This window comes from Megalobrama amblycephala, linkage group LG5 (assembly GCF_018812025.1).
Source record: "Megalobrama amblycephala isolate DHTTF-2021 linkage group LG5, ASM1881202v1, whole genome shotgun sequence".
Taxonomy (NCBI): domain Eukaryota; kingdom Metazoa; phylum Chordata; class Actinopteri; order Cypriniformes; family Xenocyprididae; genus Megalobrama; species Megalobrama amblycephala.
In genome coordinates this window covers 29,437,370-29,461,841 of record NC_063048.1, presented here as the reverse complement: position 1 = coordinate 29,461,841, position 24,472 = coordinate 29,437,370, and the positions used below count along the sequence as shown (strand labels likewise).

The 24,472-nt window shown below is 36.4% G+C and overlaps 2 protein-coding genes across 4 annotated transcripts in view; one reads left to right on the top strand and one right to left on the bottom strand.

The window, feature by feature from the left end:
* Positions 1 to 6,938, bottom strand: part of LOC125269037 (calpain-1 catalytic subunit-like) — a 39,748-nt gene extending 32,810 nt beyond the window's left edge. The window contains exons 1-10 of one of the 3 annotated variants that reach the window (XM_048191749.1): positions 6,778 to 6,893; positions 6,583 to 6,616; positions 6,045 to 6,305; positions 5,746 to 5,818; positions 4,999 to 5,117; positions 4,696 to 4,829; positions 4,333 to 4,507; positions 4,053 to 4,124; positions 2,760 to 2,845; positions 44 to 115 (exon numbers count right to left, since the gene is read on the bottom strand). In XM_048191749.1, coding sequence (XP_048047706.1) covers positions 44 to 115; positions 2,760 to 2,845; positions 4,053 to 4,124; positions 4,333 to 4,507; positions 4,696 to 4,829; positions 4,999 to 5,117; positions 5,746 to 5,818; positions 6,045 to 6,293 — 980 coding nt within the window. In that variant the 5' untranslated portion in view covers positions 6,294 to 6,305; positions 6,583 to 6,616; positions 6,778 to 6,893. Of the gene's footprint in view, positions 1 to 43; positions 116 to 2,759; positions 2,846 to 4,052; positions 4,125 to 4,332; positions 4,508 to 4,695; positions 4,830 to 4,998; positions 5,118 to 5,745; positions 5,819 to 6,044; positions 6,306 to 6,582; positions 6,617 to 6,777 lie in introns of all 3 variants that reach the window. The other 2 variants (XM_048191750.1, XM_048191751.1) reach the window with 2 other exon arrangements.
* Positions 6,939 to 22,116: 15,178 nt separating this feature from the next.
* On the top strand, positions 22,117 to 24,355 carry LOC125269035 (complement component C1q receptor). The gene has a single exon (XM_048191747.1). It carries the CDS (start codon positions 22,394 to 22,396, stop codon positions 24,053 to 24,055), a length of 1,662 nt encoding a protein of 553 aa, XP_048047704.1. The 5' UTR covers positions 22,117 to 22,393; the 3' UTR covers positions 24,056 to 24,355.
* Positions 24,356 to 24,472: the final 117 nt, after the last annotated feature.

Genomic DNA, 24,472 nt, shown 5'->3' with positions numbered 1-24,472 from the left:
GACAAAATGTAATTCCCATGTAAAATGTAGTTTTCATACTCACCAGAACTCTCCATTATCGTCCAGAAGATGTTGTTTGCGGTCCTCATTACTCACTGTGTTCCACAAGGGTGATCTGAAAGAATTATGTAAAACAAATCGTATCATTAACTAAACTCTTATACTAACTTGATCGCATTTCCTTGTAAAGTCTGGGTAAGAATAAGATTATCTACTCTTTTTTTTTTTTTTTTTCAAGCTTAAAAATAACATAAGCTTGGTTTCATCAGAATTCAAATTAAGTTTTGGTGTATGAAACTGGGACTGAATGACATCAAAAGCCAAATGAAGCTTATGCAGGACTTGCTGTATAGAAGGTGCCCTGCAATAAAGTGTCATCTGCATAAAAGTGAACATTTGAATCCTTAATATCACAATCAAGACTATTTACAGTGGGTACGGAAAGTATTCAGACCCCCGTAAATTTTTCACTCTTTGTTATATTGCAGCCATTTGCTAAAATCATTTAAGTTCATTTTTTTCCTCATTAATGTACACACAGCACCCCATATTGACAGAAAAACAAAGAATTGTTGACATTTTTGCAGATTTATTAAAAAAGAAAAACTGAAATATCACATGGTCCTAAGTATTCAGACCAGTATTTAGTAGAAGCACCCTTTTGATCTAATACAGCCATGAGTCTTTTTGGGAAAGATGCAACAAGTTTTTCACACCTGGATTTGGGGATCCTCTGCCATTCCTCCTTGCAGATCCTCTCCAGTTCTGTCAGGTTGGATGGTAAACGTTGGTGGACAGCCATTTTTAGGTCTCTCCAGAGATGCTCAATTGGGTTTAAGTCAGGGCTCTGGCTGGGCCATTCAAGAACATTCATGGAGTTGTTGTGAAGCCACTCCTTCGTTATTTTAGCTGTGTGCTTAGGGTCATTGTCTTGTTGGAAGGCAAACCTTCGGCCCAGTCTGAGGTCCTGAGCACTCTGGAGAAGGTTTTCGTCCAGGATATCCCTGTACTTGGCCGCATTCATCTTTCCCTCGATTGCAACCAGTCGTCCTGTCCCTGCAGCTGAAAAACACCCCCACAGCATGATGCTGCCACCACCATGCTTCACTGTTGGGACTGTATTGGACAGGTGATGAGCAGTGCCTGGTTTTCTCCACACATACTGCTAAGAATTAAGGCCAAAAAGTTCTATCTTGGTCTCATCAGACCAGAGAATCTTATTTCTCACCATCTTGGAGTCCTTCAGGTGTTTTTTAGCAAACTCCATGCGGGCTTTCATGTGTCTTGCAATAAGGAGAGGCTTCCGTCGGGTCACTCTGCCATAAAGCCCTGACTGGTGGAGGGCTGCAGTGATGGTTGACTTTCTACAACTTTCTCCCATCTCCCGACTGCATCTCTGGAGCTCAGCCACAGTAATCTTTGGGTTCTTCTTTACCTCTCTCACCAAGGCTCTTCTCCCCCGATAGCTCAGTTTGGCTGGACGGCCAGCTCTAGGAAGGGTTCTGGTCGTCCCAAATGTCTTCCATTTAAGGATTATGGAGGCCTCTGTGCTCTTAGGAACCTTAAGTGCAGCAGAAATTTTTTTGTAACCTTGGCCAGATCTGTGCCTTGCCACAATTCTGTCTCTGAGCTCTTCAGGCAGTTCCTTTGACCTCATGATTCTCATTTGCTCTGACATGCACTGTGAGCTGTAAGGTCTTATATAGACAGGTGTGTGGCTTTCCTAATCACGTCCAATCAGTATAATCAAACACAGCTGGACTCAAATGAAGGTGTAGAACCATCTCAAAGATGATCAGAAGAAATGGACAGCACCTGAGTTAAATATATGAGTGTCACAGCAAAGGGTCTGAATACTTAGGACCATGAGATATTTCAGTTTTTCAGGTCTTCTTTAATAAATCTGCAAAAATGTCAACAATTCTGTGTTTTTCTGTCAATATGGGGTGTTGTGTGTACATTAATGAGGAAAAAAAATGAACTTAAATGATTTTAGCAAATGGCTGCAATATAACAAAGAGTGAAAAATGTAAGGGGGTCTGAATACTTTCCGTATCCACTGTATGTAGAGGGTAAATAAAAGGAACCCCAACACAGATCCTTGGGGAACACCTTTAACAATCTCTAACAGTCCAGATCATTTACCTTCTGCCTGTACACATTGAGTTTGTCCACTTAAATAGTTTTTAAACCAGAAAATAACATGATTTGATAAACCAACACTCTTTAATCTATGCAGCAATATTTCATGATCCAATGTGTTGAAAGCCTTAGTTAAATCAATAAAAAGGAAAGGGCAATAATAAGCTTTATTCACGGATTTCACAATATCATTTAAAACTTTCAGAGAGCCTGTTGTGGTACCATGTTTTTCATGGAACCCTGATTGATTATTAGATGGGACTTTGATTACATTCAAATAACATGTCAACTGTTCACTAATAAGAATTTCTAAAAATTTTGATTTTAAATTTTTAGCCATCAGATTTCATGAACAATATCTTAATTTGTGTTCTGAAGATGAACGAAGGTCTTACAGGTATAGAACGACATGAGGGTAAGTAATAAATGACATAGCTCACACATTTTTGTGTGAGCTAACCCTTTCATTAGGACACCCTTGGAAACGAGAATGTGCATCTCAAGGGTTTTGTCGTAGAGAATAAAATTTGTTGCATATCAGACATTTTTACAAAAGACTAAAACTAAAAGAGACTCTAAATTTCTAAAATGTGTGGTTAAATAAAATCACTTCTTACCTGTCACTCCAGTCTCCATTCCACTCTTTTTCTCCCCATGGGTTGAACAATCTCACCAGTTTAACAGGATATCTACCACTCATGACCTGTAGAGCATGATTTTATATATTTAGTAATATAAAAATGTATCAAATATTTCTAATATAGTATTACCAGTAGCTTTATACTTTAGTAGCTTTATTTTGTAATGTACCAGAATTTTGAAGTAAAATGCATGTTTATTTTTAATTATTTGGCACATTCAAAAAGTCAATGATTTTTCCCAAAGTTCCAATACACTTTCTTACAGGAACAAGTTTGTAAAAAAAAAAAAAAGGTGCTGAAGTCTCGCTAAAGCAACCTGTAGTTAAGGTCCTTTTCCTCACACAGTATGAATGGATCATACATGAATTTGTATGGCTGGCATTAAGAAGCGAGTCCCCTGCAAGGAGATTTTGGCATCAAAAAGTTTGAACACCCCTGATTTGATTTTAAATACAGACCATTCAAAGTGACTTTTTCATTTCTCACTACTGCCTTAGCACAACGAGTGCTTTATACTTTATATTTTAAAGGATTAGTTCACACAAAAAATGAATATTCTGTCATTTAATATTCACCCTCATGTGGTTCCACATCTGTAAGGCCTTTGTTCATCTTCGGAACACATTTTCATTTACTTTGGATAATGTTGATTACAAAGTAATATTATCCAAAGCATGTTCACGCAGCAATGTCATCTCTCTCATGAACACAAGCACATGTTGACGTGCGAATCTGAACACAACACGTATGCGTCATGACGCTCTTGTGAACGCATGTTGCATATTAATATTTTCGTAAGTAAAGTAGTAAATTATGTTTTTATTGAGCAAACAAAGCACTCACGTCGCTTTATAAAATTGGGGTTAAACCACTGGAGTCACATGGAGTACTTTAATGATGACTTTCCTAACTTTCTGGACCTTGAAAGTGGTAGTTGCGTTGGATCTCTATGGAGGGACGGAAACCTCTCAGACTTCATTAAAATGATCTTAATTTGTGTTCCGAAGATGAACGAAGGTCTTACAGATGTGGAACGACATGTGGTTTTCTGACCGCCCAGCCCCCAGTACACGATTTGGAATGGGAACCTCCCCCACTGGCACTTTTTTATTTCACTTCTAGCAATGAGCAGATTTATGCAAAAAAACTCAATAATATATAAGTATCTAAAGCATGGGTATTGGTTGGCTTCCAGATATCATCGTTTGCCCCTAAAATATTTACCTTGAGACCTTATATGAATCTGATGCATGCTGAGAGTTGTCTTACCTGGTAAACGTTTGTCACAGTGTAAGCATGGCCCAGAATTATACCATTTGGTAACTCTTCCTCACTCTTTTTCTGTGGAAACAGAAGAATTATCAGGAGATAATGTGCGGTGTAAATGTCATTGCACATGCTACAAGTGAGGTTTTTTATAGATGTCAATGAAAAAGGTGTCTGTTTCAGTCCTTATCTTTGTGTCAGGCTTCATATATAGCAAAAAGTTTTTGGAGACTGTGCAATATGGTCTTTTTTCTTACTTTTCTTTTTTTTTTTTTTTGCTCACCCCTCGTGGAGTTTCACAACCCATAAGGACTTCTGACTGGAAAGCACGGTACATTATCTCCCACAAATCAGTTGGAGCCGTTTTCAGATCGTAGTGAATATGAACCCCACCGGTGAAGTCCATGAGGGCCTCAGATACTCGACCAGCATGCATGTCAGCGTAGGAGCCGCACAACCTGTAATGGTCATTCAAACTCTAAATGTATTCCACATTCTAATAGACATAACTATCAGGACTATTACTGCACACAAATCACAGGTTGAATAACAGCCGTGCTTATATTGAATACAACAGCACTATTGCTTACATATACTTGAAATGATATTTTCACATAAAGTTACTAAAAGATGTATAGGCACTTACTTGGCATACGCTTTCTCCATCAAGGCTGGCCAGAACTCATTATATGTTTTTGATTGCACAAAAATCAGCTTTTTGTCAATTATTGGCAGTTTGTCATCAATCACAACATCATACCAATTTCCAAAACGCCAGAACTGTAAGTTTAAATCAGAACATTGAGTGAAAAACTATATTATGTTTATACTATATTGTTTTTTAACTATATTAGGATATACAGGAATAACTATTGCTTGGGGTTTTGATTCTGGATAATATGATCAAAATAAATGTAGGAAGTTATGGCAGGAAGTAAGAGGAACTTACCCTGAAGTGAAATAAACCAGTATAATTGCGGCTGAATGATTGTCCGTCTGGCATGACCTTTTGTAAAAATTTGCTTTGAAATGTTAAAGCCCCAACAGAGGCCAGAAACCAGCAGTTTCCTGAGATAGAGGAAAAAAAACACTAATTGCCACAGTGATTTGATATCTTTCATAATTTCATATTCTAAGGTATTTACTTTGTTTTCAGCAGAAATTTAAGCCTAAATATAGCCACAAGAGGCAATCATCAGGCACTGAAGGATACAGGGATGTTGCCATGCATCTTTTCAATGTGTCAGATGTGTTATTCTGTATTTTAGAAAAAAAATAATATTGTCTCTTCATTTTTAGAAGACAGCAGTTTTAATATAGATGTAGCCTAAGAGTCCGTTATGACGGCAAGAAAACATACACATCTTTAATAATGAAAGTTATTCCTTTGTAAACTAATTATATTGTAAGTGCAATATAAACTTCAGTTTCTTTCAATAACATTTTCTCATGAGGGTCTTGGGATGATGCATGCCAAGTTTTGTGCAAATCAAACCAAAAAAAAAAGGTTTTCCAGAAAATTCAAAATGGCGCAAAAACTTCCTTGTGGGCAAAAAAATCAGACTTATGATTCTTGGGGCTTAAGGATTTAAAAGGGAAAAATGTAAAACACAAATACACTTATTATAGCAACACCTAGTGTGTGTGATGCTCAGAGGGAAGAAAAAAATATTGTATTGTGGTTAGCCAGACGTACCTACTCGCCCTTGGGAGTAGTCAAACCTAGACACTGACTCTACAATAAATTCAGCTGCATTTGGACACAATATCTGAAAGAAAGTAAGTCATACTTTCAACATTTGGCATTTGTTCAACAGATGCATTCTGTGAAAGGGATGTGCTTGATATTGGTTTTAGGTAGTGTCTTTTAAATTCTTTTAAGCATTTGTCACAGTCACATCTTTTAGCTTTCAACAAAGCTGTACAGTTTTTATTAAGTGTGCAATATTATCAGAACATGTTAAAGATGATGCCTCAAGGTAGTAGATTACATACCGTTGGTCTTATCCACTCCACTCGTGCCATGTCTTCCGGATCCAGCAGCCCTTCGCCAATGGAACGAGGGTCTGGTGGGAAAAACTCATCCACAAATCTCAGACCTTTCTTGAGACAGTACTCTTGTAAAGTGTTGTAGTCCTGATTCATGAACTTCAAAGGATTTGTTTCAGAGCCCATGCCACCCCTCATGTTGCGGTCATCCATGACTTTTAGGCACATGCCATGTGGAACTGCTGGAGGAGGCATTTTGAAATCTGTCTGGATTTTTTAAAAAGAGGAAATTACAATAATAATACAAAGTTATTATATTGCTTTAATAAAAGTTAGCTCTATTCGATTAATACTCAATTAAACCTAAACAAATTCCATCTTGTTATTGATTTTTCTGAATTGTAAAAAAAAAATTGCCATTTGAGTTTTTTATCCAAATGACTTACATTGCATTTAAATTATTGTCAGCACAATGCTCAACTGTTTATGCTGCAGAAATACAGACATAACACATACATAAACACAGTATATAATAAATCCTTACAGATGTAAATGTACACTGGTACTTTGTCTTTAGTCTGTAAAAAAAAAAAAAAAAAAAAAGACATTAAATTCAATACAATCCATAAAGTGTTTTTAAGATCAATTAGTTTGTATCTACAAATTGAATATAGGTCTTCCCTACATTTGAGACTATTGAGCTTTAAATTTGCATTAATGAAATGAATAAGATATGTACCTTCAGAGATGCAATGAATTTTCACACAAATTACTGGTAATCTTCTGTCTGTGACTGGCTTTTATAAATGTTTGCCCTCCTTCAAGCTTTAAAACACCTGTAGAAGCCCCACCCCACTCCCGGCTGATGTGTTTTGTAACACAGAAATGATTGACAGAACCTCATCTGAACCTTTGTCTCATCTAAACTTTGTCATTACAAGGAACTGAAATCCTCCACATTTGCCCAAGGACAAAACATTGGTCATTGATCAGTGTTTCCAAACCAGGGTGCCGTAAAAAAAAATCCTTCAAACATTTTTAAATTGCTAAAATGTGTAAAAATTATTATTTATTATTTACCATCATTCTCTGATGTTTCCAATAACAACAAATAACACACACACACACTCATAATAAAAAAAGAAACGTTGATCGACGTGGGATTCCAGTCAAATACACACAAAAATGTTGTCACAATGTCTTGCCGAGCATTCACATAAACACAATCAGTTATGCCCTAAGTGAACGTAAACAACTCAGAAAGAAAACGCACCTGCAACAGTATATTGGATCTGTGCGTCAGGTCTTAAAGTGACAGCAGCCTAATAAACCTGCTGCATCTGTGTTGTTAAAGGGAACCCCTGGTGTTAATACTTGTATGGCTTGATATAACATAAATGATGTCTCTTACTGAAATATGTAGTAGAAAACCCATGAAAGATCTACGCTATTTAAAAAATCCATTACATATTTGGACAATGGGCAGTGTCATTTTGTTTTCCTGACAGCAACAAAGTGTCGGCCCAGATCCGGCCCACATCTGATCCGTATGTTATCCACATGTACCAAATGTGGGCCGGATCTGGGCCACACTATGTTGCTGTCTGGGTTAGCTGTACATGAAGTCAAAAGTTTGCAGTCACAAGCTACTGATGCTGTCCTATTGCTATTTTTAATGCAACACAACTCAGAATATAGTATACGATGCCACATTGTGCAGCTTTTGTTTGTAATTTTCAGTAGATGAGCTACAAGAGAAATGATGTAAGTCTTTACTGCTTTACTAGCGATAAGAAGGGAAACGAAGTGGGAAGTTGTGATGAATGTGGACGAATAAAACTTCCTAAAGATCCGCTTCTTTGTTCTCTTCACTTTAGTTCTGATGACTGAGGCTTTTTATATGTTTGTTTTGGTGCAACGGTAATCTAGTAACGCATACAGGTCTTAATATCCGCGGGGTTCCTTTTAAAACCTGATCAGCCTGTTCAGTTTGAGCCAGAGCGTAACATTAATGAGGATGAAAACATTGAAGCTGTGCAATGTCTCTGTGGCTATTCGAACTACTGCTGATGTGTTAAAATTGTCTGATCACCTGAATGCATTACACAGAGTTAAATATGCTGAGAAGATGCTACTGTTTTATGCAATCACAGATATCTCGTGCATCACAGCACACCCGTGCTATGAGACAGTCTGTCTCAATCGAGATGTGTTATAGGCTGCCCTCTTCAGTCTCCACCACAGGCATGACATTTGGTTAAAGCATACACTTATATCCATCGGCAACTGTAAGCTCTTTCAGCTGTGGTCTTCTAAAAGCCTCAAAGGCACCAGGGCTTGTGAAGAGAACAAAAACGTGGATCTTTAGGAAGTTTTATTTGTCCACATTATTCACAACTTCCCATTTTTTTCTCCTCTTATCGCTAGTAAAGCAGCAAAGACTTACATTACTTTTCTTGTGGCTCATCGACTGAAAATTACAACCAAAAGCTGCACAATGTGGCATCATATATTATATTCCGAGTTGTGTCGCGTTAAAAATAGCAATAGGACAGCGTCAGTAGCTCACCGAGTGCAACCATTTGACGTCACTGATATAGAACGCAAACAAAATATGTCATGGATATTTTCTACTACATATTTCAGTAAGAGACATCATTTACGTTATATTAAGCCATACAATTCTAAACACCAGGGGTTCCCTTGAAGACATCTACATGGCAATATTCAGTAATAGTCAAAGCGCCACCTGTTGGCAGCAGGAAGTGTGGCACGTCGAAATGACTTTGCCATAATTCTCCTGTATTTACTCGCTTACATGCATGTCACCCACTGTTCACTGTTTTCCTAAGGCCACCGGGTGGTGTTGGCCCCGGGGGCGAGGGCCCTTTCATCGCTGCCTGCAGCTTTAATTTCATTTGTATCTTTATTCTATTGCATTTATTTGTGCTATTGTTAGTAATTTTTTATTTGTTGTTATTTTATTATTTTATTATTGACTGTTATTTCATTACTGACTGTCAATTCAAAGTTTGAAATCAGCTGTTTTGTGCTATTTCAACTAAATTACCCAATTGTGAAAAAACAAATACAATGAGTGAGCAAACATTTAGGTGAGATAGTTGTAATGGTAATTGAGTAATGTTCATATGACAGTACATACAGTATTATTACAGTAATATTGATACTTTTCAAGATATAAGTTCCAGTATGGTGACAACACTAATGTACTGTGCCACACATTTTTGAAAAATTTCAAAGGGTGTAATGACTGAAAAAAGGTTGAGAAACACTGATCTACATATTTCACCTAGGCAAGTTATAATTATTATTTTCTTGGAGGACAGAAAAAAAAATGGTCAGATGTGCATGATTAATGCACAATGCATAATATTATAAAACTAATACAATACAGATCTCTTTTACAGTATGGGTATATGTTCAAAATAAACATTTCAAAGTCCCCAGAAGCTAGTTGTTCCAGCCTGGACTTGCTTTGAATATGACACTGGTAAACACTCATAACAGGTGTAGGTCTACTTAGGTATTTAAATCCTTGTGCCAATACAGTATATGCAAATTAAAACCAGTCAAGTCAGAACAAGCACTTTCTCTATATGATAGTGGCAAGCAATAAGAATTTGAAATCACTTCGAAACTGGGAGTTCTCTTTGGGGAAAAATATACCAAGGCAAATATCTTTCAAAAACTTTAAAACCATCTGATTGTGGTTGATGTTGTGTTGGTCTAACGCCCTAGAGTTCACTTTTTATGTGTACGCAAGGGTCAGAGTATGCGCATAGTGTACACCCACCACCGGATTTTTGTAACCGCACATACTTGTAATTAGATAAACTAATTATTTTGTAATTAGATTAACTAATTATTTTTTGCGGTAATTAGTTTATCCACAAGGTGGCAACCATGCTCTGGGAGCGCCGATTCACAACGTAGTCAATGAAAAACTGCATTAACAGAAAAGACCGGAACACATGCAAGCTACAGCAGCAATGGAGGCCTACATAGACAAGAGACTGTGCGAAAAGTACACTCATTTGTACAACTTTAGCATGAAAGAATACAAAGATCTTTACATGGGTTGTAACTTGTGGTGAGAGACATGCGTCGAACACCTGTTTATGCGTATGAATCAAATGAAGTATACTTTGAAAGGCTGTGCATTCGACTCTGCGTGTACACTAACGTACACGTAACAAACTGAAGTATACCCAGGGCTTGAAAGTCAAAGCAGCCTAATAAACCAGTTGCTGTGATGTCTGCCATTAATGTTAATCAAAAAATGAAGGTAACAGAAAAATTGTAGCTTTTTTAATAAAGATTAATCTGTTTAATTTATGCAGTGAAGTGATTTAATTTATTTAATTTCTGTGTATTTCCTACCTGTTAGACAGAAGCCTACAGGTAAATATGACATTTATAATTATAATGTGTTTATGGGAAGATTGTTTTGAGTTCACTTATATTAAAAGTTATTTTTAAAGCTTATTAAATGTTGAAATTGATAGCTTTCAGTTATACTGTAATGTTGAATGTGTATAATTAATGTTTAAAAAAAATGAAAAGAGACATTAGTACCATATTAGTAGTATCAGTGATACTGGCCTTCATTTATAAAAAAATGACATTAAACAAATATTTGAAATACTGTCTTTAAGTTGTTTCTACATAAATTTGGAGAGTAACTGTGAAATTATTACAATATAAAAATAAAAAATGTTTTTAATCATAGTTAATTTCAGAAAAAAATGCAATTAATTTCAGAAATTAATTAGTTAATTTTTTTATCAATTTACAGAACTAGTATAAATACATAAACACTGAACAAATGTACATTCCAGTTTGTTACTGTTTAAGTTATAATATTTTCTTCTATTTGATTTTTGCTTTTTATTATTTTTTAGATATATTCCAAGTTTTGGCAATATTGTATTATTTACAGTCATTGCCAATAAAGCAATTTTGAATTGAATTATTAAATTGTTTGGGTGTCGGGGGTGGGGTTAGGATTAAGCAATCAGGTAGCAGCTTCAACAAGATGTGGTAATAATTTAACAAGGAGTCGAAATTCGGCACATCGACAACATGACAACATGCTCATTGTACAGCATCATTTCTGGTATTTATGAACAACAGCAGAACTGATAACTTTCTGGTATTATTTTTTTTATGTTATTTAAAGTACAATATGATAAATACTTGATAAATGCTTGTTACATTTACATGCAACATTTCAGCTGTAAATAAATTATAAATGTTAGCTAGATAATGTTCATTACCTGTCTAGCGATGTATGTTTATGCTGAAATATAATATAATAATGGTTTGTATTTAAAAAAAAAAACATTGCATGTTTGTGTATGTTATGTGTAAGGAGTTGGCTCACATGATTTATGTTTCGTGCATCAGAACTTCCATTGTGAGAAGTTTTCATTGTACATTTTGGGACTTTTTATGGAGCGAATGTTTCAGTGCACTGGAAGGATTTTGGGATTGAGACTGTCCTTAAGATGTCCGACTCCCTTATCAGTGCCCTGACTACTAACTAGGGAGCTGATTGACATATTAAAAGAACATTTAAAACATCTGTTTTAATAAAATCCATAAGAGAATAGATGCAAGGAGGGTCAGGCCTGCTTACGCACACTGACTCTCCCTGCTACCTGTGAGGGATATGATATATGACCGTATATTTATTATGAGGTTGAGGAGTATAGAAATATATAAATTATGACCATAGTAAGTAAGAGTATGTGACATTTCTTTATAAATAAACACTCATGACAGGTATAGGTCTAATTAGGTTGAAGGGATGGATTCTGGAATCCACTGCCGCTTCAATATATATATTTTGTGTCAAATTATTTGAATGACTTCTTCAACATATGTTAAATAATTTATTTTCCTTTTCAAACACTAGAAAATAATTTGGAATATTGTCTGTACCTCTTACTGAGAGGAAAGAACATGTTATCAGTATGTTTTGGTAAAGTTTCCTGCTCAGAGCAGAGCTCAGATCAACTTCAGATCAAGTTGTGAATCATGTATCTGTGTATGTGCGCTGTGTTCTGTGCAGGTCCCTTTGTACTGGACGACTGGCATTCTGCTTGAGACCAGCAGACGTCATGTCATGACCCCAAAAGGACATCCGGTACCTAAATCCAGGGTCCCCCTCATCATCACTGTGACGAATGAAGATACGCTTCCTACTATCTGTCCATGTGTGGAAAACTTCTAATCTTGTCTATCTTCTCTTAGCCAATCAGAATAATTTTTACCTTAGTAATGACGTAGTTAGTAGACTCTGTTAGAGTATAATTATTGTGAAAATGTGAATGTACGCAGAGTGGCCTACGAACTCCTTGTGAGACTTGAAGCTGGCTTCTGCTGATGAAACTGCAAACTATTCTTAAATTTTTCTTCAATTTATTAATTATTTTAAACTTTGACTCCGGGTCTTTATTCAACATATCTGGTTTCAAGGGTCCTAAACTGTTTATCCCCAACAAGGTATTTAATGGGTTAGTTCACCCAAATAAATGAAAATTCTCCTATAATTTACTCACTCTTGACAGGTGTATATTTGTTTAAATGCTTGTATCAATACAGTATATGCAAATTAAAACCAGTCAAGTCAGATCAAGAACTGTCACTGCATGATAGCAATGTTCTCGGTGAGTGAGTTCACTTTGTAAAAAAAATTTCATGGTTCAGTGCATTCAGTCAGATGACAAGTATTTCAGTCACAGGCAATCCACACTCCAATCCAGAAGGGAGCATAGAAGAAGAAGAACAGATGATCTTTGCATAGATATGTTTACGTGTAATCTCTCAAACAATGTTTTAACTGCAGAAAGACATCAAAAAAACAACTTTAGAAAAAAATCTCACATAGCATTATATTACATAGCATTACCTCAGGCAAGTCACTTAGTGTCCACAGCATAGTTCACTGCAGAAATTAACTCTAGAGGGGAGCATTTCACTAAGGCTACAGTACGCTCAATTACGATTTTTGCTCAGATCTTTTTTCTTTTCTTTTTTTTTTGTTTTTTGTATTGCTGTTCATGTTGTGTTCACGATATGTGGCCAATATCAGATTTCCAGTGTGAACAGATGGTTCTGAACTGACCTGTATGCGCAAAAGAACAATACAGGGTTCCCAGGCTTTTACCACAAAATCCACTCAATTGCTTCTCAAAACTAGTCCAATTTACTAGCCCATTGTCCTGTGGGATATCCTGGTAAAAACCTGCGTTCCGGGGGTTACATATTGCGTTAGTGTGGTCACTTCAACCCACTGAGTTGCAAAACACCGGTGGCAACAGTGAAAAAGTAATCCATTTCTGCGGGAAAATCGCAGACTTGGCAACACACACAGCGCGCTGTCATACGTAAACATGGGGGGCATTAAGGCTGATTTATAGAGGGTATGCGTCGACGTCACTTTCCCGCCGAAAACGCGCTCCCTAGCTGGACTGAGTGGCAAAAGAACCTGCTGCGTGACTGGATTTAATAGGGGAAACTGCGAAAAAGCGACTAAAACTAACGAATTACACTAAAGGTTGGAATTGTATGTGTTCCTTACAACTTGTCAAATGAACCTAATCCATGGATATTGACATGCAGCCAGGAGTCGTGTTTCCTTACATTTATATGTGCCTGATTTCGACGGTGGGGAAATACATAAAGCAAATCTGCCTGTGAATATTTTATATAACTACAATATAGGTTTAAATCCGCGTAATCACTTATATCAATGTTATATCGTCATATTGTCCAGCCCTAAAACGTATATAGTTTTATAATACATTTTTGTCAGTGTTGTTTATTTAAAAACACCCAATTATGCAGAATATAAGATCGAAAATATTTAATTGATGAGTTGTCAACATAATATATAACAATACAATATATACGGTATGATTTTACCTCAAAATCCAACATTTTGACACAAAATGATAACTGCAAATCCATGTTTCTCTGCCTGGAGTCCAGCTGTTTCTGTGAATTGCAGTGATCCATTTGCTTTTTTTCTGTTGCTTTCTGCATTTTTTTAAATATATACCTCAGGTTTTGTGTCAAAGAAATTTGTACAGTCAATCACAATGCGCTTTCCCGTTTTGAATGTGTTTTGTGTGTTTTTCGCGACATTCACGCTGAAAGCCAATGCTGCCGCTCAGTCTTTTGCCTCTCAGTGGACGTGACCGCAGTTGTAACGGTCGACGGTGACGTCACTTGCATACCCTCTATAGACCTTATGTAGCCCCGCCCCTTTTCAGCGTTGCGCTCGTTGTCTTTTGACTTCCGGTTTGTATTTCCACAGCGATATTACGTTTATGAATGAACTGCTCGTTTTAAAATCTTCCCGATCTACTGACATTTGTTAAGACATCTGCTTTAAACATAACAATGCTCATGATAACTTTGCTCATGATAACTTTCATTGACTCTACAACAAGTAAATCCACTTAACCATCTAATTATTCTTTGACAGCGATGCCATAGAAATGTACAGAGGTACCGCAAAACGGAAGTTCAAAGACAATTTCATAAAGATGGCGGCGCGCTTGTTTCTCTAGTAAATAAGGTCTATACTTCAGGCTATGCGTCTGTTTTCATTTATACTTCTGCGTCGTTGTCCGCGTCGACGTGCATGCAGACCACTAGGAGGCAGTGTCCGCGGTCATGTTGAGTATCAAAACAAAAGCCGAAGAAGAAGCAGCTTGTCATGTACGTTGTCAGATAAGCTTGCAAACAGAAACGGCCGAGAAGCGGCAAATAGGTAATGACTTTTGTTGCAGTTTGACTGTATGTGAAACAGAGTGTTTTTTAATTCATAGTGAAGTTGAAAGTAGTGATGGGCAAATGAAGCCTCATGAACTGAAGCACTGAGGCTTTGCAACCCATTGCTTCACCAAAAGGTTCATTACCCGGAGCTTCATTCAGCATTGCTCACTAGTGACACCTAGCTACTGTGCAAAGAAATAGCAGACAAAATTAATCCTGAGCCTATGACCTGAACAGACATTTGCATTGCCTGGGTATAAAATAAAATATGTATCTTCTCTGTCTGACTTTACTTGTGCAGAGACAACTGGCTCACACACACACACACAGACAGATAATTAATTATTCATAAATTATACCATACAAACCTAATATAACCTAATATAATGTAATAATATAGCTCTAATAATACAATAACAACAATGACACAACTCTTTAACTCTGACTCTCCGACACTCTACTACTACTTCTGGTTCTACTACTCCTGAAACACCCACAAGGTGGCATGTGTTTCGAACCCCCTTTATCTGGAAGCGACACTCAAACCGAACCGATGACGTATTCCACACAAACCGAGGCCTCGTTTGTCATCGGTCACGTGATTTCTACATTCCCAACACAAGCCTCGAATCGACGCTTCATCTGGCACGCCCATTTATGCTCGACACAAGCTCCGAAGCCTCGGTTCAAATGTCCCATCACTAGTTGAAAGTGCTCGCTCTTCTCCGAGTGCTCCGCGCCAGTTTTTTGACCCGGGGGAGGGGTTCTAGCAGACCAATCAGAGCGCTTGCGGTTCGCGTAGAATTGACGCGTTGTTACATTTTTGAAGAGGTGCAGGTCAGGCTACGTCGTATGGTACGCGTGCTACGCACAGCCTACGCCGTAGCTACGGTTTGATACTCAACATGACAGTGTGTATTTACAGTGTGATCTGCCGTGGAAGCCAGCGAAATTATCCGCAGGCAATATGAAAAATAAAAACAATGACAGTCATAACAAGACAGTCGCGATCTTTCTTGGCGCTCTGTGACGTGACAGATTGCATGACACATTTAACATTACCTTCACATTTTCCCCAGATAAGCCGTTCGTTGCCCAAAAACTCATTAGTTAGGTACAAAAATTAACTTAGAGAGGAGCATTTTGCCAAAAAAATGCACTGCAGGCTACTGCATATTCATTGTATTTGTACTTTTTTGTACTTACCTGTTAGACAGGTAGGAAGCCCACAGGTAAATATGACATTTATTATAATGAGTTTATGTGAAGATTGACTGAAAAACTTTCTTTTTTCAGTCAAACACAATCAGAGTTATATTAAAAATATATATATTCTGGCTCTTCCAAGCTTTATAATGGGAGTGAATAGTAACCAATATTTTAAAAAACAAAAAAGCACATCCATCCGTAATAAAAGTAATCCATATGGCTCCAGGGTGTTAAGAAAGGCCTTCTTAAGAAAAGCAATGCGTTTTTTGTAAGAAATTTATATATATAACTTTATAGATTATAATCAATAGCTTCCTGTAATGTCCGTCCACACGTTCACGAGAGAGTCGAGTAGTGGCATATGAATATTTTTTAATATCAGATTGTGTTTGACTGAAAGAAGAAAGACATACACACCTTGGGTGGCTTGAGGGTGAGTAAATTATGGGATAACTTTGGGGTGAACTAATTCTTTAAAGAATTAGTCCACTTTCAAATAAAATTTTACTGATAATTTACAATTATTGAGGAATAAGGGTCTTATCTAAAAAAATACAAATATATACGATTTATAAACACAAATGATCGCCTTGCAAGTGCCTCCGCTTTCCGTATTCTTCAAACAGCTTATGCCGTATGTCCTACGCCTTCCCTATTCAACTAACGAACGCGGTGCCAGTTCCGTTTTTTCCGTAAGTAGAATAGGGAAGGCGTAGGACATACAGCGTAAGCTTTTTGAAGAATACGGAAAGCGGAATGATGGAAGCACTTGCAAGGCGATTGTTTGTGTTTATAAAGCATATAATTGTTTTTTTTTTTTTTTAAAGAAAATGAGATCGTCTCACTAGATAAGACCCCTATTCCTCGTCTGGTATCGTTTAAAGCCCTTTGAAGCTGCACTGAAACTGTAATTTTGACCTTCAACCATTTGGAGGCCACTGAAGTCCACTATAAGGAGAAAAGTCCTGGAATGTTTTCATCAAAAACCTTAATTTCTTTTCGACTGAAGAAAGAAAGACATGAACATCTTGGATGACATGGGGGTGAGAAAATTATCTGGAAATTTTCATTCAGAAGTGAACTAATCCTTTAAATTCTTGTGCCAAAACAGTATATGCAAATTAAATCCAGGCAAGTCATATCAAGTACTTGTATGACAGTGCCAAACAATTAAAATTTGCAGTCACAAACTCTTTTAAACATTAAAACCATCTGTTTGTGCATTTGTAAGGTATTAACCATGTATATTTTTTTAAAGTCACAATAGGAGGTGTTAAATATACATGTAGGCAACAAATAACCAAGAAGTCATGGAAATGTTACTGGTGTCCCAAAGTAAGACGATTAGTTGCATAGTAGTATGTAAAATGTTTGTAAATTCACTAAACTCTCAGACCACTCAAAAGTTCAATGTGTTTTTGTCTGTTCATAATATTCAAGAATAAAATTCCTATTTCTTAGGAAATTCTGGGTGCTGCACCATTGCTATACACAAATTTTTGATGGCAAGCCAAATGGGAAGGATTTCCACACTCCAATCCAGAAGAGGGTGCGTGGTAATGCAATGCCGTTTGCTAACCGCCGCAAAAGGAAAAAGCACAGAAGAAGAACAGACTATCTATGCATAGATATGTTTACGTGTAGCCTAATCTCTAACAATGTTTCAACCGCAGAAAGACATCAGTAGAACAGTTTGAGAATAATATCTCACGTAACATTACATTTACCTTAGGCAAGTCATTTAGTGTCCACAACATGTTAGTTTGCTAGAGAAATGATCTCTAGAGGGGAGCATTTCACTAAATATATGCACTATATAGCTTATATATTCATTCTATTTACTTTACATGTTTGTAATGCCTTAAATTATTTAATATATTTAAATAAATTTGTCAGAAAAAAACACGTTATGATAGTAACTGTGTAAATGATTATATTTTTAGAATAAGATTTATAAGTTCATGGAAAACCTGCCTTATGTGGAATTTACACTGAGTGTTGATTATTATATCTAAAAATAAATAGCAACTGAATTTAAGAGTTTGGGCTCTGTTGTTAATTGTAAACTTTAATATTACAGTAATGTGCAAGTAGGGATATATGGGCTAGGGCTCCCTGCTGCAGGGGTTCCCAACCGTATATATAAATCAGGCATTCACCTGCGTCGTTGTCCCATAGATAAAATGGATCATTTAGGCTACAATTAGCATTGATAAACATATTTAGGCTAAATTGGCTCTCAGGCAATACAAGTAGGACCTATAGTTGAGCATGTTATCTGTTATTCATGAATAGTTATAAAATGCACATTAAATTGATTAACAAAAACTGAAATACACCGCTGTCATGTCACCAGTTCTCCACCAGAGGTCACTGACACTAAATTAGTGAGTTTCATTCCAATCGTCACCTGTGCTCATTGAATATCTTCAACATCAATATCTTCATGATAATGTAGTATTAACAATTCAAACTGACTAAGCCATCCTAATGAAGGAACCACAAGATCAGAATCAGTGATGGTTTCACAGACAGGGCTTAGATTTAGCCAGGATTAGGCCTTAGTTTAATTAGGACATTTAAGTAGCCTTTATAAATGTGCATATATATTGCATATATATCAAATATATTTAAATAGTACACAGTTATTTTAAATTGTAATAATATTTCACAATATTACTGTTTTTTGCTGTATTTTTAACTAAATAAATGTAGCCTTGGTGAGCAGACGAAACTTCTTTTAAAAACATTAAAACTCTTAGTGGTTCCAAACTTTTGGACTGTACTGTATATATATATATATATATATATATATATATATATATATATATATATATATATACAGAATCTGAATTAAAATGTGTTTGATTTAAGCCTACATTTCAAAATTTTGTATCATAAAATTATATCGCGCATACAGCTCAACTAACGCGATCGTTATAAAGGTGTTTAAACAACAATACACTTCCACTTGTATGTATTTGACAATCGGAATATCAGATATTTCATGCCATAGCTAACACATTTGTGAATATTCTGAATAAAAAAGGAAAAATGACATAAAAACAGATCATTCATCATTCATTCAGGTTATTACATTGTCTGCTATATATTTGCTTCTTATTTATTAAATACGGGCAATTGATTGATAAAACATTTATCAAAATTAAGATACAATTTATACAAAACGAATATCTTTTAAAAAGAGTTTTCTATAAAACAAAACTTAATGAAGTCGTCAAAAAGTGGATGATAGCCCTGAAGACGCCTAGCAATGATATACCTTTAGTGGTAGTATACCTTTAGTTAAGTTATACCTTAAGAGTCTTCGTAGCGCGCTAAGAGACAATGTTATCGGAAAAAGGCAGCCCAGGTATGATGCGTTTCATGCATAATGGAGATTCCAAAGCGCTCTTCTTTGGTCAGAACCATGGAGAGCGATCGCGGATAGGTCTGTCCTATGCACCGAAACTTTTAACAATGCAACAAAATATTTAAAGAGCATCAAGCTATTAAAATCTATATTATGTATACGCACAGATAATATAACAGTAGGCTAAATTAGTCAATATTTTTTTTATTAGGTTAAGCAGTGATTGGATAACGTTTTTTTTTTTTTTAATTTAACATTTTTAATTTAAGGCCCACCCACAATAGGTCTGGCCCATCCAAAACTGGAATCCTGGCGCCGTGCCTGGGCCACACTGAGCTGTGCGTAACGCCCACAGACGTGAAGTGAACGAGACAGAGGCTGTCCTGTACTGTCTGAAATGGTTAACTCTGTGGCGATGCATGTGCAAAAGAGATTTAACTAATCATAAAGTTAATCAGGATACATAACACAGAATATAGTTCCCACGTCCCTGCGATAGTCTTTTCTTTCCTATTGTGATGTATCTCCTAGTGATTCTTTCTCGAACAAGAACAAATATAGGACAGGACTTGTCCTACAAATGAAAATGTGTGATAAAGGTATTATACAACAAAAAAATAAAACTTCAAACAACAAACGGAGATCCCTGCTCAGAAAATACCCAAAAGAGGAAGGAAACTGTCTGTTTACAAGTCAGAGCTCATGGGATGAACAGCAGATGTTTCTTTGTTTGGAGGTTTTCTCCTTCTTTGGAGGTTTTCTATTTTAGAGATTTGGAGAGAGACAATGGGTTGATCTTTGTACTGAAATGGAATATTAATAATCCAGCATAGAGTTATTATGATTATGAGTATGGGCTTCATTGAGATGACTCACTAAAAGTACCAGTCCATCCTTTTTAATATATCATATTTTTTGCATGTTATAAAGATGTTCTTTGCATTTTGATGAAGTTATCATTACCGTTATGCTAACTTTTATCAATGCAGTGAAGACAAAGTTTTTCACCCCCTGTATAATGCTAAATAGTAGGAAAGAACACAATTCTTGATGACTAACAAAAAATGAGCAACTTCACGCACATCAACAATAGGTCTAAAGGGCCCACCGGAAGGGTGTTTTAGGTCATTTCCTGCCATTCAAATAGAGGCAATGCCCTGCTCAACACAAACACAGGATGTGACCCATGGCTAGATTTATCAGCAACAGGCAGGCAACAGACACAATGGCAAGACATGTAGTATGTTTGTTTCTGTGTAAAATATAGAAAATATCATAACTATAACCTTTGTGGCTGAGTATGCAGTATGTATTTAATGTTATATGGGAGTTTGGTGTTGTCACACAGGGCTACACTCTAAAAAGTGCTGGGTCAAAAACAACTCAAGTTGGGTTGAAAATTGACAAACCCAACAATTGGGTTGTTTTGGGTTAAATGTTTGCCCAACGTGCTGGGCAGTTTTATTTAACTCAACTATTGATTAAAAATTACTGTATTGCTGTCTTAAAATGAACCCAAAGTATGTTGGAAATTAACATTTATTAATATGTTTAATAAATGAGCATTTATTAATAAGTTTAATGAATAATAATTAAACAATAAACATTTATTAAATTGCTTACTAATAAATGTTTACCATTTGATTATTTTTGTTGCTTCTAGTATGTCTCTGATTTTTAATTTCTGACCTATTTTGGGTTCATTTTAAGCCAGCCATATAGTCATTTTTAAACAATAGTTGGGTTAAATAAAACTGTCCAGCATGTTGGGCAAACATTTAACCCAAACACTGGGTTAAAACAATCCAATCCCTGGGTTTGTCCATTTTTAACCCAGCATTTTTTATAGTGTATAATATTTTAATTAAAAAGTTTAGTTACACAAATGTATGTGTTCGCTAGCTTGTATGTTGGTTTCAAACACCTCAATTATATTTCTTCACTTTTTTTTTTTTTTGCCATTTCATGAATTGTTTCATGTTTCAGATTTGTTTTTATTGCATGAATAAACTATAAAAGGTTGTTCATATCTCTGTACTACATATTTTTCCAGAACAATAAAGGTGGAAATATTTTAAAAAGTGTGACAACTAGCCCAAGACTTTCCTGGAAGTTTTTTTTTAGTCTCTGGCATACATTCTATCACATCAGATCTGTAAAGTAATTCATTAAAATATATGCAATAGAATTATTCGGGGGGAAAAAATGAAATAATGACAACATGATTCACATGTTGTCAGATTCAATCACAGTTGTCCAATTATTATTGTTTAATCTTCATTTAGAATGCTACATCTCTGAGATGTCTATTTGATGTGCGTGTTTACCTCTGGAAGAGGTTTTTTTAGAGTGTTTGCTCATCTGCAATACGGACGTTTTCCTGTCAGATGTCAAATAGATGTTTTTAAAATGTCTTTAGATGTTTAAGATTTAGAATGTATGTAAAACTGACACATTAAAGATGAAGTGATCTTTAACAGACATCTTGCAGACATAAGTGTGGGTCGACACAAGTACATCAAGATTTGCCAAACATGAGACTGCGAGCACTTATTATATGACTCCTGGTAAACTAAATTAGGCTATGCATCTCTTTAATATATCCCCCGATTAATACAGTGTGAATGGCATTCTTCATTAAGAAGCATAGTCGTCTAAATCTAAAATTGGACTGGTGTCACGTTGTTGAACTGTTATAGGTTGATACAGCTGGGAAAGTAGACAAAACAATAAGCAGCCTGGTCAGTTGTTTTTTGTTGGCGTCAGGAACTCGCCCTGAGAAGACACAAATGAAGCCTGCTGCTCAAGATTTCCGTTGAAGGTTATTCACTAAACAGGATGCATTAGTTTGAGTCTTGTTTTGGTATTGGAAGGCCTATGAAGAATTCTTTCTCCATTCTCTGAGATGAACTGAATATTTTCTCCTCAGAGCGAGAAGTATTTTAACATTAATGATAGTGGCGGGATGATGCGTGTCCTGATTCTGATGTTGTCCTTTTCTGTCGCTGGCGGAACAGACCGAGTGAGGACAACGTGCACAGCCGAGGCTTGCCTTACATTGCATTTGGAGGAGGAACAGTTTGAAAAGGCTAAAGAAAACTGTGTCAATAATGGAGGCAATTTGGTTACTATGAGAAATGACAATGAATTTCAGAGAGTTAAATCGGCTCTTTTAGCAGCAGAAGACAACATCCTTAACTCTAAAGTTTGGATCGGGCTTGAGTTGCCGAAAAGCCGCTGCACTGATTTCACTGAGGATTTGCACGGCTTCAAATGGACTTCAGAGCCAAACGACTCCAAATATTCCAACTGGAAAAAGAAACCACTGAGCACGTGCACGGAAAACAGGTGTGTGTCGATTTCGCTGGCTGATGATCTCAAGTGGACAGATGGATCGTGTAGAGAAAGCGCATTTTATATGTGTACATTTCTATCCAAAGGCATGTGCAAACCCATAGTGATGGAAGAACCAGGTGATGTCAAGTACAATCTTCCGTTCTTAGAACCGCAAGTTCAAAATGAAAGGTTGACGATGTTACCACATGGGACATGGGCTGAAATACTGTGCGACGGGTCGGAGGATTCACAATCTTTTACCTCAATTTGTCTCGACAAAGATGGTATTTTTGGCTGGACAAATTCAGAGCGTTTTTGTGCAAGAAATAAAAGAAGTTGCACACATAAAAACGGAGGCTGTGGTCACATTTGTTCTGAGACTGCAGAAGAAAGTGTTCGTTGTGAATGTCGTGAAGGTTATTATCTGATGGATGATCAAGTTAATTGTGCTCTCAGAAACAACTGCGAAAATTCACCATGTGAATCAACGTGTATACCGACATCTGCTGGGTTTTCATGCGCATGCGCGGAGGGATTTCAGTTGGCTGAAGACAACATAAACTGCGTTGATATCGATGAATGTAATCAACATATCTGCGGTAAACACAGGTGTCACAACACGCTGGGAAGCTATTTTTGTATGTGTAACTCAGGTTACAGGCTTGTTGCTGGTAAATGTGAAGACGTGGACGAATGTGCCGAATCCAGATGTGATCAGGGCTGTCTTAATTCGCAGGGTTCATTCTCTTGTTTCTGCCACGCAGGTTATCATTCATTATCAGAGAATAGAGGAATGTGTACAGATGTAGATGAATGTCTTAGTAAACCATGTGAAGACATCTGCCTCAATACTATAGGTAGTTTCAAATGTTCCTGCAGGAAAAACTTCATTTTGGCTAAAAATGAAATCAGCTGTGTCCCGGATCCTACAGAGAAACCACAAATCACTCCATCTCCAGATCACAGAGAAGCGTTCATCACTAAATTGACTCAGTTAACTTCCGGTTTTGAATCGTCAACAATCAGACCCCCTCCACTGAACAAGACGAACACTCAGGTGGACTCCAGTAAACGCAAAGAAAGTTTTGTCAGTAGTTGGATATTCGTGTATGTCTTAGCTTCAGTTATTCCATTGGTTGTGCTCATTGTGCTCATATCAGTTTTAGTCATCTGGAAACGTTCAAGAAAAGAGACTTTGAAAAATAACAACGCTGACAACTACTGCTGGGTTTCATCTGGATTGGACAAAGAACGGAAAAAAATCAACATTCAATTGAACAATTTAATGTAGCCCAAGTGTGAATGCTTATTTTCCGTCAGCATCATATCTGACAGAGGACTTTTAAAATTGTTTTTGTGAATTCTATCCTTATATTGGAATTCCAGAATTATCTAGGCCTATTTTTTCCCTCTAGATGTTGGATAAAAAGTGAGCATAATAAAACCACAAAGGATAATTTAAGGCAAGGGTCAATGAAGACAGGCTATACTAATGAACAGATAAACTCTTTTCAGCGTGTTTTCTGTCAGGGAGGCAAGTTTTACCTATATGTTATGTTGTCACTTATTAAATACAGTTTCTGTCCTTTAAGTGTTTTCTGTTTAATTAATTGCTTTTTTTATAATTGTTGTTTTGCAGTCTACGTTTTGCTGAAAAGCCTATAATAGAATAGGTCTATTATATTTACAGTCTTTTGTAGCCAAGAAT